Raw genomic sequence first — 20,677 nt, 5'->3', positions numbered from 1 at the left:
AATTATCCCCTCCCTCCCTCTACTCCCTCCCCTAGATGACAGACAATCCCATACATTTTACATGTGTTACAATATAACCTAGATGCAATATATCTCACTTATCTTTCTATACTACTTTCATTGGTGATCTCCTCAGCTTCCTTTTTTGCCCCATTTGAGGTCTATTGACCTCAAATCTTGCATCTCCAACTGCCTTACATACATCTTGAACTCCAATAAACATATTAAATTCAACATGCCCAAAACCAAATTCAATAACTTCCCCCACCTCCAAAAACTTCCTGCCACTTCCTTTCCCTCTTACTGTAAAAGGGCTCTGTCATCCTCCAAATGATGGCTCAATATCTAGGAGCCATCCAGATTTCTCACTTTCCATATCTAATCTGTTACCATGGTTTGTTGATTTCATCTTTGTATCATCCTGAATATACTCCTCCTCTCACCTGACACTACCATCACCCACTTTTGAAAGTCAGACAGTCTTATGAATTTTTTTTCATCTGACATGAATGGTTCCTCAAAGTAAGAGCTTTGACCTAGATGGTGGTTATTTGCCTTTTATTTCCTCTTTAAAATGTAATGTACACTGCTCCAAGGAGCTTTCTAAAACTCTTAATCTTTGAAGAGAAGGTGCTGACTTGCATTTGTGGAGGTTTTGCCTTCACTTTGGAATCCCTATGTCAGTGAAATCATAGGTCCAGTTCCTATCCATGCTATCTAAAGAGGGTACATATACTCTGTAATATTTCCAGCATAAATTTTGCAGTTCTTGAAGTGTACTGTTTTCTTTCTTAAATGAAAAGGCAAACCTATGGGTATGATTTGAAGCAAGAAAAAATTTGATTTGGGTTATTAATCAGGTTCATTTAAAAATGTTAATAAGCTGAAAATTTGCAGATTTTGAAGAGAAAGGCACAGATCAAATTAGATGAAATTTCACTTTTATGCTATTGACTTGTATAGAACACAGACTGGCATTGAGAATCAAACAGAATGATGCCTACAATGTTTGCAAAAGGAAAACAGGCATTAATATTTCAATTTTTTTTTCCAGTGGTTAAAAATGTTAGGCTTGTATTCTCCAATTGATAAATGGTCAAAGGAGAAATGCAGAAAATGAAATTATTTGTAGCCACATGAAACGTGATTCTCCAAATCACTTATTGATCAGAGTTATCTTAATTTGCATTTCTCTGATACACACCTGTCATATTGGCTAAGATGACAGGAAAAGATAATGACGAATGTTGGAAGGAATGTGGGGTAACTGGGACACTAATGCATTGTTGGTGGAGTTGTGAACAGATCCAACCACTCTGGAGAGAAATTTGGAACCATTGCTCAAAAAGTTATCAAACTGGGAAGTGGCTATCTTCGGCAATGAGAGGATCCAATTCAGTTCCAATTGATCAGTGATGAACAAAACCAGCTACACCCAGCAAAAGAACACTCTGAAATAAGTGTGGAGTGCTTACGTTTTTGTTTTTCTTCCCAGGTTATTTTTGTCTTTCTAAATCAGATTTTTCTTGTGCAACAAGAGAACTGTATAAGTATGTATACATATATTGTATTTAAGATGTACTTTAACATGTTTAATATGTATAAGACTGCCTGCCATCTAGGGAAGGGGGTGAAGGGAAGGAAGGGAAAAGTTGGAATAGAAGTGATTGCAAGGGTCAATGTTGAAAAATTACCCATGCATGTGTATTGTCAATAAAAAGATATTTAAAAAAAAAAAAAGTTATCAAACTGTGCATGCCCTTTGATTCAGCAGTGTTTCTACTGGGCTTATATCCCAAAGAGATCTTAAAGAAGGGAAAGGCACTCGTGTGTGCAAAATTATTTGTGGCAGCCCTTTTAGTAGTAGCAAGAAACTGGAAACTGAATGGATACTCATCAGTTGTGGAATAGCTGAATAAATTATGATATAGGAATACTATTGTTTTGTAAGAAATGACCAGCAGGATGATTTCAGAAAGGCTTGAAGAGACTTACATGAACTGATGCTGAGTGAAATGAGCAGAACCAGGAGATCATTATACATGGCCACAACAAGACTATATGATGATCAATTCTGATGTAAGTAGTTCTTTTCATCAATGAGATGATTCAAACCAGTTCCAATTGTGCAGTGATGAAGAGAGCTATCTACAGCCACATAGAGAACCGTGGGAACAGAGTGTGGAACACAACATAGCATTCTCACTCTCTCTGTTGTTATTTGCTTGCACTGTGTTTTCTGTCTCAATTTTTCTTTCTTCCTTCTTGATCTGATTTTTCTTGTGTAGCAAGATAACTGTATAAATATGTATACATATATTGGATCTAACAAGTATTTCAACATATTTAATGTGTATTGGACTACTTGCCAGCTAGGGAGCAGGTAGAGGGAAGAAAGGGAAAATTTGCCACAAAAGTTATGCAAGGGTCAATGTTGTAAAAATTACCTGTGCATGTGCTTTGTAAATAAAAAGCTTTAATTAAAAAAAAAAAAAATGTAAGGCTTGTTTACTTTCTTTGGTAACTTTCAGAGATGAGCAAGGTTCAAAAATTAGCTCCAAGAATTTCGAAGTTTTATGTTGATTTCTCATTTTCCTCTCCCTTATGAACTTCAAAGTACAATAAATTACCACTTTGAAGCTTGAAAAAATAAAATAAAATGTGAAATAATAGTTCAAGGCCAATTAGTGGTAAGGCAGGGTTGCTTCTAGTAAATAATATTACCTACCAGCCCATAAGCCATGCTTCTTTCATGTTCTTGAGTTATATCTGCCACATATGCAAATACCACCGAGAAAGTCACAGCAAAAACGCCAGAAACTGAGATAACAGCAAAGTACCACCTAGAAGTAGATAACCAACAGGTTAGGATAATTAAAATTTTCCTCCAAAAGTTCCACAAGTGATTCAAAGTAAAGATGGCAGAATTCAAATAATAAATATTTTATTAGAGCTACTTACTAAATCCTGCTTCCAAAAATTTAACTTTCATAGCTCATACAAAAAAAAAAAAAAAAAAAAAAAAAAAGAGCTGGAGCCCACTTGACAAAAATAAAACCTGAATTAATGAGATGACTATTTCATAAGATACTTGGACTAACTACTGAGGATCTTTTAATAATCCTTATAGACATTTATTAAAATAAAAAAGAGCTCCACTCTTTACCATATTTGCCACTTTACATAACAATAAATAAACTAAGTAACATGCTAGCCAAATCTGTTAGGATGGAATTCCTGAATAAACCTGGAAGATATTAAAATTACCAAAGAGCATTCTGAAAGAATTAAAACAAAACAAAACAAAACCCAGATAACTAAACTTTAACTTATTAAACATAGCTGTTCCACCATCAACTTGGGATAATAATAAGGAACTACACTGTAAGAAATTCCTATTGTAACACAGATGTTTCCAGTTTTAAAAGACTCCTGCATGGGGGGCAGCTAGGTGGCGCAGTGGATAGAGCACCAGCTCTGAATTCAGGAGGACCTGAGTTCAAATCTGGTCTTAGAAACTTAACACTTCCTAGCTGTGTGACCCTGGGCAAGTCACTTAACCCCAGCCTCAGGGGCGGGGAGGAAAGACTCCTGCATAGATACAACGTAATAATAAAACTTTCAAAGTAATCATTCCACTTAAAAGGCTTTTTCTTGTCTGTCTGTACACTTCCAGAGAATTTTACTTTCTATTTCAAAGGTAGATCCACTTCACATTTATGATTATATCAGGATGAGATGCCCACTGAAGTTTCATTTCAATAACTTAACCATCACCTGTGCCACAATATGCAAAGTTTCAGTAAAGTGAAAAAGCAAAGGGTCAGAGGACACCTAACTTAGGACCTTCCAAGTAGTAAGCTTGGATAATCACTTAAACTCCCTAGACCTAATTCTCTTCATCTATAGAATGGAAGTATTGAAGATCATGTAACATGAGATTATTTCCAGTTTTAAATTTCTTCGATTCATGACCTGCTTACTATACCTTCTCAAAGTCTTTTTATAAATTTCAATGGCAAATCTATGCTAGAAAGAAAAACCTAACCTCACAGGTTTAAAAATAGGAGAGAGAGGACAGAAGGTAGTATTTAGCTGATAAAACCTTATCTTTACTTACCAAGGGCTGATCTTCATTAATGGAATTGGTGCACAAGTGAAAAATACTGTTAGCAGCAAGAAAGATTTTCGACCCCAAACATCAGAGAGAGCACCAATAAGAGGGGCACTGAGGAATGACAATAATCCCTAAAACAATTTTTAAAAATGAATTTTCACAAATTCATATAGTCAGCTTACATAAAAAATGTTATGCCATACATTATAATTATAATAATATAATAATATCACTTCCAATTTGACAAGTTTACAGTTACTGTCTTCCAGAGAAATATTTTATTTCATGAACACATTTAAAACAACAATAACCCTGGTAGTATTATTAAGACTAAGAAAAAAAAAATCAAAGCTTTTGATTTTGAAATACAACTTTATAAAGATCAGTGAACATAATCTCCATTTTCCATCAAAATGCTGGAAGAAAGGATATAATTTACACAAAAGCAAAAAATCATCTGAAGGACTTAAGAGAGTCAACCAAATGAAAACACCTAGCTGAATTCTTGGTCATGAAAGATTTATCACTGTGATCAATTCTATGTGAAATGGCACATTAAAAGATATTCCTGCACTTTATATTTCTAAGTGACTATCAAATTTAACCTAGAAGAATAAAGAGTATGCATCATTGATAAATCTTTGCAATACAAAGGTCAGCAGGAAAGATCATAGAATTCTTTTTGTTTATACTATATTCTTAATCTCTAAAATAAATCTCTAGAAAATTGCTTACAAATAAAAAAATGCAGTATTCTTCATTAAATGGCAAATTTCAAAGGTGAATATGCTGCAAGAGGGATCATATTATCTGTTATAAAAACTATACCATAGATACAAAAAGTATTATGTAATTCACCAAATACCAGTATGCTACAAAAAAATTAAGAAAAATAAAGTAACATTTAAAAGTTCTAGTATATATACTGCTTATATATATATATATATATATACTGCTTATATTATATATTTTATATATATATATATATATATATATATATATATATATATATATATATATATACTGCTTATAACTCATTGCATGAACTTGTGTTTATAGGAATAAAAAAATATTAATCTTACTTTTACTCCTTGAATGAGGCCATTCATTAGAAATGTATGTTTAGGGAAGGTTTCATGTAATACCTGGAAAACATTAACATTTTATTATTATAAACACTAGGTAGTACAGTGGACAGAGCACTGCAATGGAGTCAAATCCAACACTAGACACATAATAGCTACGTGACCCTGAGGAAATAAGTCACTTAACCCAAATGTCTTGCCTAAAGAAAAAAAAAAAAAAAAAGTTATGCCATGCAATTCACATAAATATTTTTACATTAAAAGAAAAACTATGTGATAAAAAATGTGAAAATGTATATGAGAACATATAATTCCAGTTCCTGGAGGGAAGGAACTTGTCTTATTTACTTTTCTATCTTCCTTTGTACTCAAGCAGTATATAATATAAATTTGTATCCACACAATCTCCATGAATGATTTATTGCAAAGCTTTAGTGAAAATTGAAAACCAATAGAAAAACCAATAAACCCTGCTCAAGTGGTACCTTAGATGGTAAGTCTTTTTTAGATATAAATTCAAGCACCTATCCAGGATAAAGAATTTTACTTTGTATGTTTATTAATATACTTATTTATACACATATTGACTTAATTGATAAAATGTGAGCACTGGATGGTTTCATTTGTCTTTTGTAGCCCTACTACTGCACCATGACTAGAACATCATAATAGGTGCTCAATAAGTGCTTGGTGAAAGATAAGATCAAAATGGGTCCATGATTTAGGCATAAAGAGGGAGATAATAAATAGATTAGAGGAACAGAGGATAATCTACCTCTCAGACTTGTGGAGGAGGAAGGAATTTATGACCAGAGGAGAACTAGAGATCATTATTGATCACAAAATAGAAGATTTTGATTACATCAAACTAAAAAGTTTCTGTACAAATAATACTAATGCAAACAAGATTAGAAGGGAAGTAACAAATTGGGAAAATATTTTTAAAAACAAAGGTTCTGACAAAGGTCTCATTTCCAAAACATATAGAGAACTGACCATAATTTATAAGAAACCGAACCATTCTCCAATTGATAAATGGTCAAAGGATATGAACAGACAATTCTCAGAGGAAGAAATTGAAACTATATCCACTCACATGAAAGAGTGTTCCAAATCACTACTGATCAGAGAAATGCAAATTAAGACCACTCTGAGATACCACTACACACCTGTCAGATTGGCTAAGATGACAGGAACAAATAATGACAAATGTTGGAGGGGATGTGGGGAAATTGGGACACTAATACATTGATGGTGGAGTTGCGAAAGAATCCAGCCATTCTGGAGAGCAATCTGGAATTATGCCCAAAAAGTTATCAAACTGTGCATACCCTTTGACCCAGCAGCGCTACTACTGGGATTATATCCCAAAGAAATACTAAAGAGCGGAAAGAGACATATATGTGCCAAAATGTTTGTGGCAGCTCTTTTTGTTGTAGCTAGAAACTGGAAGATGAATGGATGTCCATCAGTTGGAGAATGGTTGGGTAAATTGTGGTATATGAAGGTTATGGAATATTATTGCTCGGTAAGAAATGACCAGCAGGAGGAATATAGAGAGGCCTGGAGAGACTTAAATCAACTGATGCTGAGTGAAATGAGCAGAACCAGAAGATCACTGTACACTTCAACAACAATACTGTATGAGGATGTATTCTGATGGAAGTGGAAATCTTCAACATAAAGAAGATCCAACTCACTTCCAGTTGATCAATGATGGACAGAGGTAGCTACACCCAGAGAAGAAACACTGGGAAGTGAATGTAAATTGTTAGCACTAATATCTGTCTGCCCAGGTTGCAAGTACCTTCGGATTCTAATGTTTATTGTGCAACAAGAAAATGATATTCACACACATGTATTGTACCTAGACTATATTGTAACACATGTAAAATGTATGGTATTGCCTGTCGTCGGGGGGAGGGAATAGAGGGAGGGGAGTAATTTGGAAAAATGAATACAAGGGATAATATTATAAAATATATATATATATATATATATATATATATATATAAAATAAAAAAAAAAGTGCTTGGTGACTGTCAATTTATAAAAGACAATAAGCTAAATTGAAGGAGATAAATTCAATATCCTGCTAATTCTTCCATGGTTGTTATTTTTTTCACATTCTTCATATTTTTCTATCTTACATTCCATTTTTTTAATGTACCAAAATGTACTTAATCATTCCCCTAATTTTCAGACACACATGTAGCCTTTAGTTTTACTACAAATAATTGTTATGTAATTTTTTGAATGCTTTTATTTAGCTTTTTAATTATATTCATCAAGACATATTCCCAATAATGGACTTAAGTCAACTGCAAGTTCCATTCTCTTAACAAGATTACCGTTTACAATTCCACCAATATTGGATGTAAATGGATTCTAAGCTCACAATGAATCACCAAGAGTACAAGACAGGAGACAAAAAAAGGTCAGTTGTTCAGGATCACGGAGGAGCCTGACTTATTGTATTTTCTGGATGTTTGGAGTACTGTAATTATCTGTTATGAGCATCACACTTCGAACAGGATATCAGTATAATGGAGAAGCAAAGAACAATCCAGAATAGCAAAGGTGCTTATGATCACATCATACTCTTCTCAATCTCTCCTTTGCTGGATCTTTATCTATGAGCATGCTCACTATATTTCCCCTAAATATCTGACCCAGGCCACCTTTTCTTCTTCCCCTGTGTCAGAATAACATAGGCTCCTGAAGGAGTCTATAGCTAGATGTTCCTGGAGTCTGTAAATTTCAGTGGGGAAAAACAATTTTATCTTTATTTTTCACTAACCTCTCAATAACCTCAAATATTTAAAAACATTATTTTGAGAAGGCTACAGTTTTCACTAGGCTGCCAAAGGGTTTCATGATTCAAAAAAGGTTAAGAAACGGCTATATATCTAGTTATCTTATTAGATTCTATAAGTTTAATTATCACCTCCATACAGACGCTATGAAGATCTATATGTATCCAACCCTTGGCTTTCTTCTGGGTTCCAACATCACCAAATGCCTTGTGGAATTGAATGTCCCATAGATATCTCAAATTCATTACAGACAAAACAGAATTCAGGATCTTTTTTCCAACACCCCTCCCTATTTCCCATTTAATATGAGGATACAATTATCCTGTCAGACAGATTTACAGCCCTGGTTGTCATTCTCAGCTCCTAACTAACCCCCATCCCACCTGCACAATCTATTGTCAGATCTTCACATTTCTAGCCTCTTTTACACACCTCTTCTACATATTCTCTTTCTTCAACCCAGAGTCATCATCCCCAGAGGGGTGCTTACACATCATCTCATGCTAGAACCATCTCCTTCCCTTGGGCATAGTCTCTCTGTACTCAGTCCTCCATGCAGTTTTCAATAATGCTTGTCTAACCGTATAGCCCCACTCTCTCCTGCCCCTCCATTCAATAAATTAGAAACTCCTTATTACATTTAGGGTCAAATATAAAATGCTGTTTGGACTTTAAAGCACTTCACAACCAGACCCCTTCTTCTTTCCATAAACTCTACAATTCAACAAGGACCTGCTTCTTGCTAGTAACAAACATCCCCATCTCCCAACTGCCTTTTAGTGGTTGTCTCAGACCCCTACACAATGGTCTCCCTCTTTGCCTTCACTTTCTAAATTCATTGCCCTCCATTAAGACTCCACAAGTTTCATCTTTTGCAAAAGGCATGTCTCAAGTTCCCTCACAATTACTGCTTTCCCCCTGAGACACACTTTCTCTCTCTCTTTCTCTCACACACACACACATCAGTGTAGGACCCCTTCTATGTATACATATGTATTAATTTAAATATCTCTTCTCTGCATTTTTTTGCATGTTAGCACCCCCATCACAGTAAGAATTCTTTGATATTTTGCTTTTCTTTGTATCCTAAGAACTTACTGAGCAGTGTCTGACATAGATTTTTAATAAATGCTTAATAACTATTGGAATTGAAGATTGATTGAATGTTGAAAATTTTTAATATGAATATATGATAGCTGTCTTCAAGTATTTGAAGGTTTATCATATAAGAAAGGGATTAGACATAGTCAACTTGGACCCATGGTTAATTAAGAACTAAGTTGCAGAATGGCATATTTCAATCAATGTATCATTAAGTGCCTATGATGTACCAATGCTTCAGGGTAGGGAAGAAAATGGTGTTCTCCATCTTCATAAAGCAACAGCCCAACTTATTAAAAAAAAAAAGACTCCTACCCTACACATGAAAGGGAGATTAGATATTTTTTGCTTACCCCAAATTGTAGAGCTAAAAGCAATAGATATAAAAAAGTAAGTTTGAAGTTGTTATATGAGAAAATTTCATAATAATTTCATCAAAAAATAGAATATGCTATCTCAAAAAGTAATGTTTATCCTTTTTGGGAGGGGGAAGAGGAAAAAATGTCATTGTCAATATAGTGTAGAAGTGGTTTTTTTCCTCATATGTAGATAATAAGTGTTCTCTTAAGGTTCCTTCCAATTCAGATCCAGTGATTCTCTAAACTCTAGGAAAGAGTTCATTAGCTTCTTCAGGATCAAATTTCAGTGCTTAAAAAGAAAAATCCTTTAATGATAACCAAATGTGAAAAACTCTGCTACACTGATCCAAGAGAATTCCAAAGGACCCATGAAAAAGAAATTAATTCTGAGTGCAGATTGAAACACATTTCTTTTACTGTCTTTTAGTTTTTTTTTTTTTAGTGTTTTCTTTTGCAACATGGTTAATGTGAAAATGTTTAACACGATTGCACAGGTATCACTGGTATCACATTGGTTACTTATCAAGAGGGAGGAAGGAGGAAGAGAATTTAGAATTCAAAATTTTAACAAATGAATGTTGAGAATTTTTAAACATGTATTGGGAAAAATTCAATGAACTTAAAATATATTGGAAAAAATTTCTTTTAATAATTAACTTAAATTTCTTCTAATAAAATTTAAATAAACCTGTGACTTCAACTGGAAAATTGATTAATGTCACTATGCCATTTTAAATATTCTTGTCCTAATCTACTTAAAGCATTTTACATTATAAACACAAATGTTTCTTTAATATCTTTTATCCAAAAGAAATATAAAACATCTTGTTAGTTTTAAAAAAGATTTTTCAAAATAGCCTAATCAATACAAAAGTATTTTAATATAAGAAGTCTTAAAAATGGAATCATAGATCAGCTAAAATTAAATATTCTATTAGAAATATTATGCTTTGATAAATGTGAAAATATGTGTAGAAGAATTGGACATGTTTAATACACTGGATTATTTGATATCTAGGGGAGGAAGAAAAATTTGAAACAAGGTTTTGCAAGGGTGAACAGTGAAAACTATCTTTGCATGCATTTTGAAAATAAAAGCTATTATTAATGGGAAAAAAAAAAAGAAATATTATGCCTAACTATTTTATCTTTCCTATATGAACACGGAAGAATGAAAAATAACCTGACATACTAAACAGAGCTGAATTTGGAGCCAGAAGACTAGAGTTCAAAATCTCTAACACTTATTAGCAATGTGATCAGAGGTAAGTCATCTCTGAGCTTCATACAACTTCCTAAATCTTACAGATTAATCTGTGATATCAACAAAGTCAGTCTGCAATCAGAGTACTCTTAATTATACAGAATGTATGCATAATAGTCATGTAGCTAGATAATTGACAATTATAGCAGTTCCAACCTTATCTAATTCAAATGAGACTGATATAATAAAAAGCAGGAAATAGAAAAATTCAAATACTACCCTAAATTATGACTACCATAAATCAATCCACAAACATTTATTAAGTAATTGCTATTTGCCAAGCACTATAGTTCAGTGCTGGAGATAAAAAGAAAAGTGAAAACTATCTTCACAATGAAAAAATTTTTATCATCATGGGGAGACAAGTAAATAACTAGGCACAATGAAACCCATAAACAAAATAAATGGAAAGTAATCTTTTATTAAAAAAAAAAAATTTTTTTTTCAGAATTTAAACACCAAAAGCCAAGGAACATTTCTATATACATAGAAAAGAGGACTGTATATGAAATTGAATCTTTAAAAAAAAAAGTACATAATATATTTCTTTCAGAACTATCCTGCTTTTTTCTGTGCTTCCTTCTAAACTTTTCTTTTTGTTCATTTAAAAAATGTTTCAATAGTACCCTATTTCTTGTGTCTCTTTTTGTTTACCTAGTATCATCTAACGACCCTTCCCAAACAAAAACTGGAAGAAAAAAAAAAAAAGTAAAAACAAACAAACAAAACACATTTAAACAAAAGGAGTCATAGTTCTCAGAGGGACATGGTTAATAACTTTACTGATCAAGAGTCTTCAGTCTTTTAAAATTCTTTTTCTTTACAATGTTAGCCTTGTATAAAATATTCTCCTGGTTTTGCTCCTTCACCAAGCATCATTCCCCAGGATTCTCTGAACTCATCTCTTTTGTTGCTTCTTACAATACAATAACATTCCCTTACATTTGTGTGACAATTTATTCTTCTATTCCTCAATTTAGGATCACTCCCCAACCCCCTTTAGTTTCCAGTACCTTTTTTTCATTTTCTTTTCAAGATAAGGAAGTTTATTCTGTCTACAACTATTCCGTTAGTCAACTAGCAATTATTAAGTACCTACTATATGCCAGATGCCATGCAAAGCACTGGAGACGTAAAGAAAAGCACTGTCCCTACTGTCACAGTCTAATGGGGATGTTCTGTGATGTTCATTTTTTATTCTAGAAGTGATGTTGGGGTGAACTGATGAATGATGGCTGACTTGAACACAAATTGGATTTTAAAAAGGCAGAGTTGCACAAAGTTATCAGTCTCACCCTCTCTTCCAAAGTTATTTAATTCAGTGACAAGACAAAAATTCACACTAGATGGCCTGGGATGCACTGGATGCAAGCAGCTTCTTTGATAATCTGATCAAGCTCTAAGTGCACCACAGTGCCAACAGGTTTGAGGCCAGTTCAGTTACCCTCAACTTAGTCATCTCTCAAGCCATTGGTGAAAGCAGGGTGAAATGAAATAACTCCAAGGGCCAAGTATATTTTTACATGCTAATTAATACACTTGGTTTTTCCTAAAGCATCCTTCACTTGTTTCAAGTTGAAATTAATACATTTCTACCCCAAACTATTTGTATACATGTATTCAACCTTCCTTGTTTTGTTTCAAATGAATGAGGTTCATGTAATGTTCATTCCCTTTTCCATATTTGTATATTCCTTTGAAATATCTCAATTAAGAAATTTTACTCTCTTCTTTGTTCTTGAAAACCAGTATTATTGTTTTTATCCTCTCGTTTTCCTAAAATCCTCAAAAGAAAATCAATCCACCCCACATTTTCTGTTTTTCCACATTCTGTTTTTCTTCTTTAACTCCATCTTTTGAAGACATTTAGGCTATGAAGAGATATTTGTATAAAGTCAATTGCAAGTGCTGTATTGTGTTTCCATTTCAAAATTCCCGAAAATTTCTGGTCTTTTCAACAAAAAATGCTTGAAAGCCTTCCATGGCATTAAAAATCTGTTTTTTACTGTAGGATAACAGTTTTGTAGGATAATCTATTCTTGATATATCTATATTAATTCTACCTTTTGAAAATAATGTACAAAATTTCTTATTTATAGTAAAGCTGCCAGATCTTGTGTGATAATGACTGTGGTTCCTTGGTAGCTGAATTCTTTTTTTCCATATGGTTTAACTATTTTTTCTTTGACACGGAAATTCTGGATTTTGCTAACATCAATGGAGTTTCCCTTTTCAAATGGTGACTGGTGAAAGCTTTCTGTCTTCACTTTGCTTCTGGCTCTGCAGTTTTTATTTATCTTTTCTTAAAATAAAATGTTCAGGATTTTTTTTTTTTTAAATCATGTATTTGGAGAACTCCATGATTCTAAAATGATCTCTTCTTGTTCTTTTTGAGTCAGTTTTTAAAAAATTAAATATTTTACACTTTCTTCTATTTTAAAATTTTATTTTATTCTAATTTTTATTTATTTACTATTTTTTGTTTTTTTTGCCTGAGCTCTATCCTTGGGGGAGTACTGTAATATTTATTGCTGCATCATGCAGATATTGATTTGCATGCATGCAAACATAAAGTATGTAGCTTGGGTAAGCTAATACTTTACTAATAATCACTAATTTAGTTCACTTATAAAATTAATAACTTAATAACTGTTTTTACTAAATTACTTATTTTCCCTATATTTCTTTCCTTAAGCATTCATATTTATCTATTTATTCCTATCTTTTAGATATTTAGGAATTCCTTATAGAAAATCCTTTTTTCCTTTGAATCTCTGTATTTCCAAAATAAATTTGAAGTTAAGCTTTCTCTTTCCACTAAATTTTTAAGCTCCTCTAAATTATAATTTTTTAAAATTTGGCAATGACTTTTTTTTGATTTACTTAATTCTCCATCTTTATTTTCTGAATTGAGGCTTTGTGCCAAGATTAGACTCTGCCCCCTACTGCACAGTATGATAGTCCCTATAAGTAGGCCTTGCCTTGGGTCATCTGGGCTGATTTCTCTGTCCCAGGATTAAGCTCCTCAGAATTTTTAAGGTTTAGAACACTGGATATTTGTATGTAGAAAATAAATCAAAACAAATTTTCACATTGGTCATGTCCAAAAAGTTATGTGTCTCATTCTATATTCTGAGTCCTTTATCTCTCTAGCAGGAGGTGACTAGTATGTTTCATTCATCATCAGTCCTCTGGAATCCTTATTGATCATCATACTGAAAACAGCACAATAGTATTCCATCATATTTACATTCCATAACTTGCTCATTCATTCTCCAAATTATAGAAATGTCTCAGATTCAGATTCCCATCTTTTACCACCACAAAGACAGGTATATTTTTGTACCTACTGAGAACTAATCTGTCTCCCTCTAATTCCATTTTATTTCCCTATTTCCCTCCTGACTGGGGTCTCTGTGTGTGTTGTGTGTGTGTGTGTGTGTGTGTGTGTGTGTGTGTGTGTGGTAGTGGTATGTAGAAATAAGAATACACACAGTACTCATTATGTACCAGGCAAGGTGGTAAAAGTGCTGTATGAACATTATCTCATTATTCCTCAAAAGCCTGTTGTTGTTATTAACCTCATTTTAAAGTTGAGGAAACTGAGGCAAACAGAGAAGTGATTTAAGGGCCAACCACTAAGTGCCTGAGGTCAAAGTTGAACTCAAGCCTTCTGACTCCATTTGTAGACGTCTACTTGTGGATCCTGCCTGTGAGGTAATTCTCCCTAACCTTCCTCTGCCCACTAACTTCTAAGTATATTACTCTTCCCCTCTTTCCATTCTTTCCTTAAGATCATCAGGACATAACAGAACTATTTCCAGGCTTTGAATCACAGTGTAATTTAAACTCCTCTTATGAATCCTGATGGTGACAGAATTTTACCTTTTAAAGAAAGTTAGTGGGCAGAAGCCCCTCTTAATTTCAGAGCTTTCTCTCCTATTTATGCCGTATATAACATGTTCTGAATATATTTGTAAACATATTAGGCTTACCTCTCCCCTGAGATTGTAAGCTCCCTGAGACCAGGAATTGCCTTTTGCTTCTTTTTGCATTCTAGGACTAAGCACAGTGCTTAGTACAAGAGATACTTTGTAAATGTTTGATAACAAGATTAAACGAAAATCATGGCTCTCTTCAACAATGAGATGATTGAGGCCAATTCCAATAGATTTGTATCAAAGAGAACTATTTACATCCAGAGAGAGCACTGTGGGAACTGAGTGTGGATCACAACATAGCATTTTCACTCTTTTTTTTGTTGTGTATTTGCATTTTGTTTTTCCTCACTTTTCTTCTTTATGATCTGATTTTTCTTGTGCAATACAATAATTATATAAATATGTATGCATATATTGGATTTAACATTTTTTAAACATGTTTAACAGATTGGATTGTTTGTCATATAGGGAGGAGGTGAGGGGAAATTTGGAACACAAGGTTTTGCAAGAGTCAATGTTGAAAAATTATCCATGCATATGTTTTAAAAATAAAAAGCTTTAATTAAAAAAAAAAAAATGTTTGCTAAATTTAGTTTACCCTCGTTTCAATGTAAGCAGTTTATCCTTCCCCCCAACATATTTTTATTTCATTAACTATTTCTCAATCACCTGTAAATTATTTTTAACATTAAAAAAAAATTTTTTAAGTGTCAAATTTTCTTCTTTATCTTCCCCTCCTCCTTCCTTGAGAAGGCAAGTAATTTTATATAGATTATACATGTGAAGTCATGTAAAACTTATTTCCATATTAGCCACATTAAGCAATTATTTGTTGTTTGGTGCTTTAACAATGTTCACTCATTTTTACTTTTTTGTTTCTCTTCTTTCTGTTTGAAATTTGAAGTTTTTGGTATTTTCCTTAGAATGTGTTAAATTAAAACATTAATTAAAGTTCATTTTTCCCCCTTTTCCCTCATTTTTTCCCATTTTTCCTTTTCCCTCCCTTATCATATTAAGTTTTGCTGGTTAAGTTTTATTCTTTGCCATAACCACACATCCTTTGCCTTATGGAACATTATATTCTAATTTTTCTGTTCCTTTAGTATGGTGGCTGCTAAAATCATGTGTAATCCGATTGTAGTTCCTCAGAACTCGAATTCTTACTTTCTGAATGGCAGCAGGATATTTTTCTTTTGACTCTAAGGTCTAGATTTTGGTTATGATGTTCCACAGAGTTTTCATCTTAGGTTTCTTTCAGGACGTAACTTATGGATTCCTTATATTTTCATTGTGCCCTCTGGTTTTAAGGGACTCATGAAATTTTGTTTCATGATTTCTTGAAATTTCTTGGGCTCTTTTTATTTTATTTGTTGTGGGGGGGTTACTGTGATAGTCTAAGATCTTAAGTTTTTTCACTTCAACTTGTTTTTCAAGTTAATTGCTTTTGTGATAAGAAACCTTACTTTTTTTTTTCCAGTTTTTTAATTTTAGTATTTCTTTTTGACTCATGATGTCATTAGCTTCTACTTGGTTCATTCTAATTTTCAAGGAGTTTGTTGCTTGGCAAGCTCTTATGCTAAGCCATTAAGTCCCTTTCCAATACTGTCTGCTACAGCTCTTATCTCTTCCAATTTTCCAACCTCAAGTGCTCTCATTATGTCTACCTATATCTATAAAATTATTTTAAACTCTTCAAAAAAAAAATTCTTCCTTCATTTCATTCAGGAATAGTTAACTAAGTTTGTGGCCAACTTTTGCTTTTCTCTCAGGTCTGTTCTAGATGGGTTTTTTTAAAATTTTTTTTTATGCCTTTTGCATTTGTATCTTGAGCATCTGTCAAATAGTCCATTATGGTGGGGTCCTTTTTTTTCTTAATAGCTTTTTATTTACAAGACATATTCATGGCTAATTTTTTAGCACTGACCCTTGCAAAACCTTCTGCTCCAAATTTTCCCTTCCTCCCCCCCAACCCCCCTCCCCTAGATGGCAGGTAGTCCAATAAATATTAAATAGGTTAAAGTATATGTTAAATCCAATACATGTATACATATTTATAGTTTTCTTGTTGTACAAGAAAAATCTTATCTAGAAAGAAGAAAAAAGCCTAAGAAGGAAAACAAAAATGCAAGCAAACAATAACAGAAAGAGTGGTAATGCTATGCTGTAGTCCACACTCAGTTCCCACAGGCCTCTCTCTGGATGTAGATGACTTTCTTCATTACTGAACAATTGGAACTGGTTTGAATCATCTCATTGTTGAAGAGAGCCACATCTATCAGAATTGATCCTAGTATAGTCTTGTTGCCATGTACAATGATCTCCTGGTTCTACTCATATCATTCAGCATCAGTTCATGTAAGTTTCTCCAGGCCTCTCTGAAATCATCCTGCTAGTCATTTCTTACAGAATAGCAATACTCCATAACATTCATATAGAGTCCTTTTTTTTTTTTTTTTTTTTGGTGCTCATTTTTCCAACCCACTTCCTGACTTCAGACTTCATATTAGGATTGGACTCTGCCACACTTTTGGAGGGAAGGTTAGAGATGGTCTTGTGGCTTTCCTATGCTACTATGTATTCTGTTATTCCAGGATCTCAAAGGCAGGCTGGATAACTATAAGCTGTTCCTAGGCCTGAGTTCGCAAGTTCCTGCCCCAGACTTGGATCTATACAAGAGGGGTCTGCTGCTAGATTCTATCTATCAACCAGGTGAAAATCTCTCTTGATTTAGAGTGGAATAATTGAGATTCCCCTCAGGTTTGGGATTCCTGCCTTGAATCCCAAATCCCAAAACCTGCCTTGGTTTTTACCTTTGCAGGCTGGGTTAGATGCTAGAAGTGAGGTCTTGCTCCGAGTTTGGGGACTGAATCATTCATACCACTGCTGTTGCTGAATGATTTAGGAACTTCCTTCTTTCTATACAAATCACCCAGGGTTTCTCTACCTAAGAAAATCACTCCCATGCAAAGATCCCCTCCTCACTTCCCCTAGATCTGTGACCCAGAAATGAATATCAAAACTGCCAGTTTGCAATTGTCCCTGCTACACTGTCCTAGTATAGCTGGGACCTCTTCTTGCCTTGGTGCACTGTCTCTTTCTGGAGTATCAAGAGTCAGAATAATCTTGCCTCAGCATTATCCCTCAAATCCACAGACCTTCTTATCAATTGCCCTATGATTCAATGTGACTTTTTCTGGATTCCTCCATTTGAAGAATTTCTAAATCTGTTAAAGAGTTTTGGAGGGGAACCTCCTGCACTGCTTCCTATCACTCTGACATCTTGGCTTTCTTTCTTGTTGGATTTCTTTACTATTAGTTATTCTTGTACAAGATTCTATTGGGATGCTTATATGGGAGCTAGGCAGTCTGTCTCCATTCAGGCAATCATCTTGGCCCTAAAGTCAAAGGACAGTAACCTCAGAAGGTAAAATATTATCAGCTAGGGGACTCAGTCTTCAAGTTGGGAAACTAAGAGAAAGAGGAGGGAGATCACTCAAGGGAAGGAATATGGAGATGCATGTGAGCAACAGGAGGGAGGTTATCTAGAAGATAACTATGTGAGGACTGAAAAAAAACCTTCAGATTTGGTAATTAAGAAATTCCTGGTAACTAAGGAGAGAGCAGCTTTAGTTAAATGATGAGGTTTGGAAGCCAGACTGCAGAGAATTTAAGAGAGTTAAGAAAGTGTAAATGCTAACTGTAGACAGCTTCCTCAAGAAGTTTAGCTGAAAAGAATAGATGAAATAAAGGATAAATAAATGAAATAAAGGGATAAATCCAATGAGAGTTCTTTTAGGCTGGGAGAAAAAGGGGAGATGTAGTTCTAATTGTAGGCAGCAGGGATAGGAGTCAGTAAATGAGATTAAAGATTAGGAAAAATATGGATGATACAAAAGGCAGTATATGCTGGAGAGGATGGATGAAATGGAATCAGAGCTAGCCTTGGCATAAAGAGATACCTTTTCATGTGAAAGACAGGAGAGAAAGAAGAAATAAACATGAAAGATTTATGTGAATGCTATATAAGATAAAGAGGGAGAGAAGAATGAGTCTTTATCAAATGGCCTCAGTTTTTTTTTTTTAGTTAAATACAAGACAAGGTTTTCAGATGAGAACTAGCACCTAGAGCATAGGAAGTACTTAATAAATATTTATTAAATCGACAGGACAAGGGACCTTGGGATTTCAGTGTGGAAACAAAAACACAATTGGAGACATAAAGCAGAGGAAAATATAGAATAACAGAAAATTATGATCAGGTAAAGAAATGTCAGAATTCATTTTCATGGAAATAGAAGATGCGTAAGTGATGGTAAGATGGAATGACCATGATGACCATCTCTTTGTATAGCTGAGCACAGGAAGAGACCATGGAAATGAAACAGACTGAAGACCTGAGAAGCTGGGATCTTTGAGTACCTATAAACAGACATGCAGAAGCCTAAGATAAGGGAAAGAGCTGAGGAGGAGAGACTGTTGACTGGGAACTGAATTCATGACATTTTATGTGTTTTTCTGTGTGATGAAAAACTGTGAATTTAAATCAAGTATTAACTCCTTAATTTTTTTTAATTTTTATATTCCCATAACATGGAAGCGAAGGCTAAATGGCTACATATAGGGTAGACTGTAGAATGCAGGTCTCAGGCACAAGGTTAGAACAGATGAACTCTGAGGGTCGTCCTCTCCCAAGTCTCAGATTCTGTATGACTTGAATAAAGTGATGTGAAACAAAGGCCAGGTTGAAGATATGGGAATTTGCTGAAGTTAAAGGAAAATATATGAGGGAGAATATGTAGAATATAGTACAAAGAACTAAAAAACTAGCTAAAAGGTAATATTTAAGAAAGAAGAGGAACTACTAAAAGATAAAGAAATAGTGTAATGTTTAGAGGTTTAAGGAGACAGGAAAAGTTAACACCACCAAATGTTGCAAAGAAAGGACAGCAAGATATGAGACATCTTTAGGAAAAAAGTTAAGAGCTAATGAAGAGGGAAAGAATGAAAATGGTAGAAAGAAGCTGATTGCAAGAAATGAAAGGTATTGGAGGAAGTGAATCAAGGACAGTAATTAAGTTCTGGGAAAGAGTAACAACATTTTCTGAGTTCTTAGGGAAAGAAGGGTAAGCATATTAACAGATATATAAGATGAGCCAAAAATTACTTACCACTAAGGTAGGTGCTGTCAATAATCCCCAAGCAAAAAACTCCAAGAAGATAACTATAACCGCGTGATAAACACTAGGTGAACCTATTCCTTGAGGCTATAAGAAAGAGAAAAAACAAAGCACAAAAATCATCATTTAGTTCCTTGCAAGATCAACATCACATTTTTTGCAGCACATAAACATTTCTCTAAAAAATTTACAAGCAATGAATTTAGAATGGGTCATTAAAATTAGAAGCAATGCTCAAAATGAAAGGTGACAACCAAAAAAGTTGGATTTTTGGGGTGATGAATGCCCTTTTTGATGGATTTCTAGTGGACTGAAAAATCATTTGAACTTCTTAGACTTATATTTTTAAGTATCAGTTTAAAATAATCTGTAACTTTAAAAAAAGCCTCCAATTAGTACATTTATATTATATAGTAAAAAATACATCACCTTGGAAATCTAACATATATTTCTATCCAATGCTTACGATAGAATGTGATTCTGACATTAGAAGTTTTCAGTGAAGTGTGATTTGAACTATATGAAAATGGTAAAGTTCTATACTGGGTCCTCCTCTCTTCTCCTGTATTACTTCACTTGGTGATAGAGCTTATCAGTTCCCACAAATCTAATTACTAACTTTTCATTGATTTCCAAATTATCAAGCTTTCATCTCCTATCCCTGCACTACTCTAATGTTCTGCTGGTGAATCTGCCTGTTTCAAATCTTGTTCCCCTCCAAATCATCTTCCATTCAGCTATCAAAATGATTTTCCTAAAGCACAGGCCACCCATTTCCTATACTCAATATCCTCTAATGGCTCCCTTGCACCTTAAA

General features: G+C 33.9%; 1 protein-coding gene across 1 annotated transcript in view; it reads right to left on the bottom strand.

The window, feature by feature from the left end:
* The window catches only part of MFSD14A (major facilitator superfamily domain containing 14A), a 34,982-nt gene that overhangs the window by 11,859 nt on the left and 2,446 nt on the right, over nt 1–20,677 (bottom strand). Inside the window, exons 2-5 of the mRNA XM_074262777.1 lie at nt 19,852–19,947; nt 5,200–5,262; nt 4,121–4,248; nt 2,729–2,843 (exon numbers count right to left, since the gene is read on the bottom strand). Coding sequence (XP_074118878.1) covers nt 2,729–2,843; nt 4,121–4,248; nt 5,200–5,262; nt 19,852–19,947 — 402 coding nt within the window. The remainder of the gene's footprint in view (nt 1–2,728; nt 2,844–4,120; nt 4,249–5,199; nt 5,263–19,851; nt 19,948–20,677) is intronic.

Source organism: Sminthopsis crassicaudata, chromosome 4 (assembly GCF_048593235.1).
Source record: "Sminthopsis crassicaudata isolate SCR6 chromosome 4, ASM4859323v1, whole genome shotgun sequence".
Classification (NCBI taxonomy): Eukaryota; Metazoa; Chordata; class Mammalia; order Dasyuromorphia; family Dasyuridae; genus Sminthopsis; species Sminthopsis crassicaudata.
The sequence above is the reverse complement of the archived record's forward strand: the minus strand, read 5'-3'. Positions and strand labels throughout refer to the sequence as shown.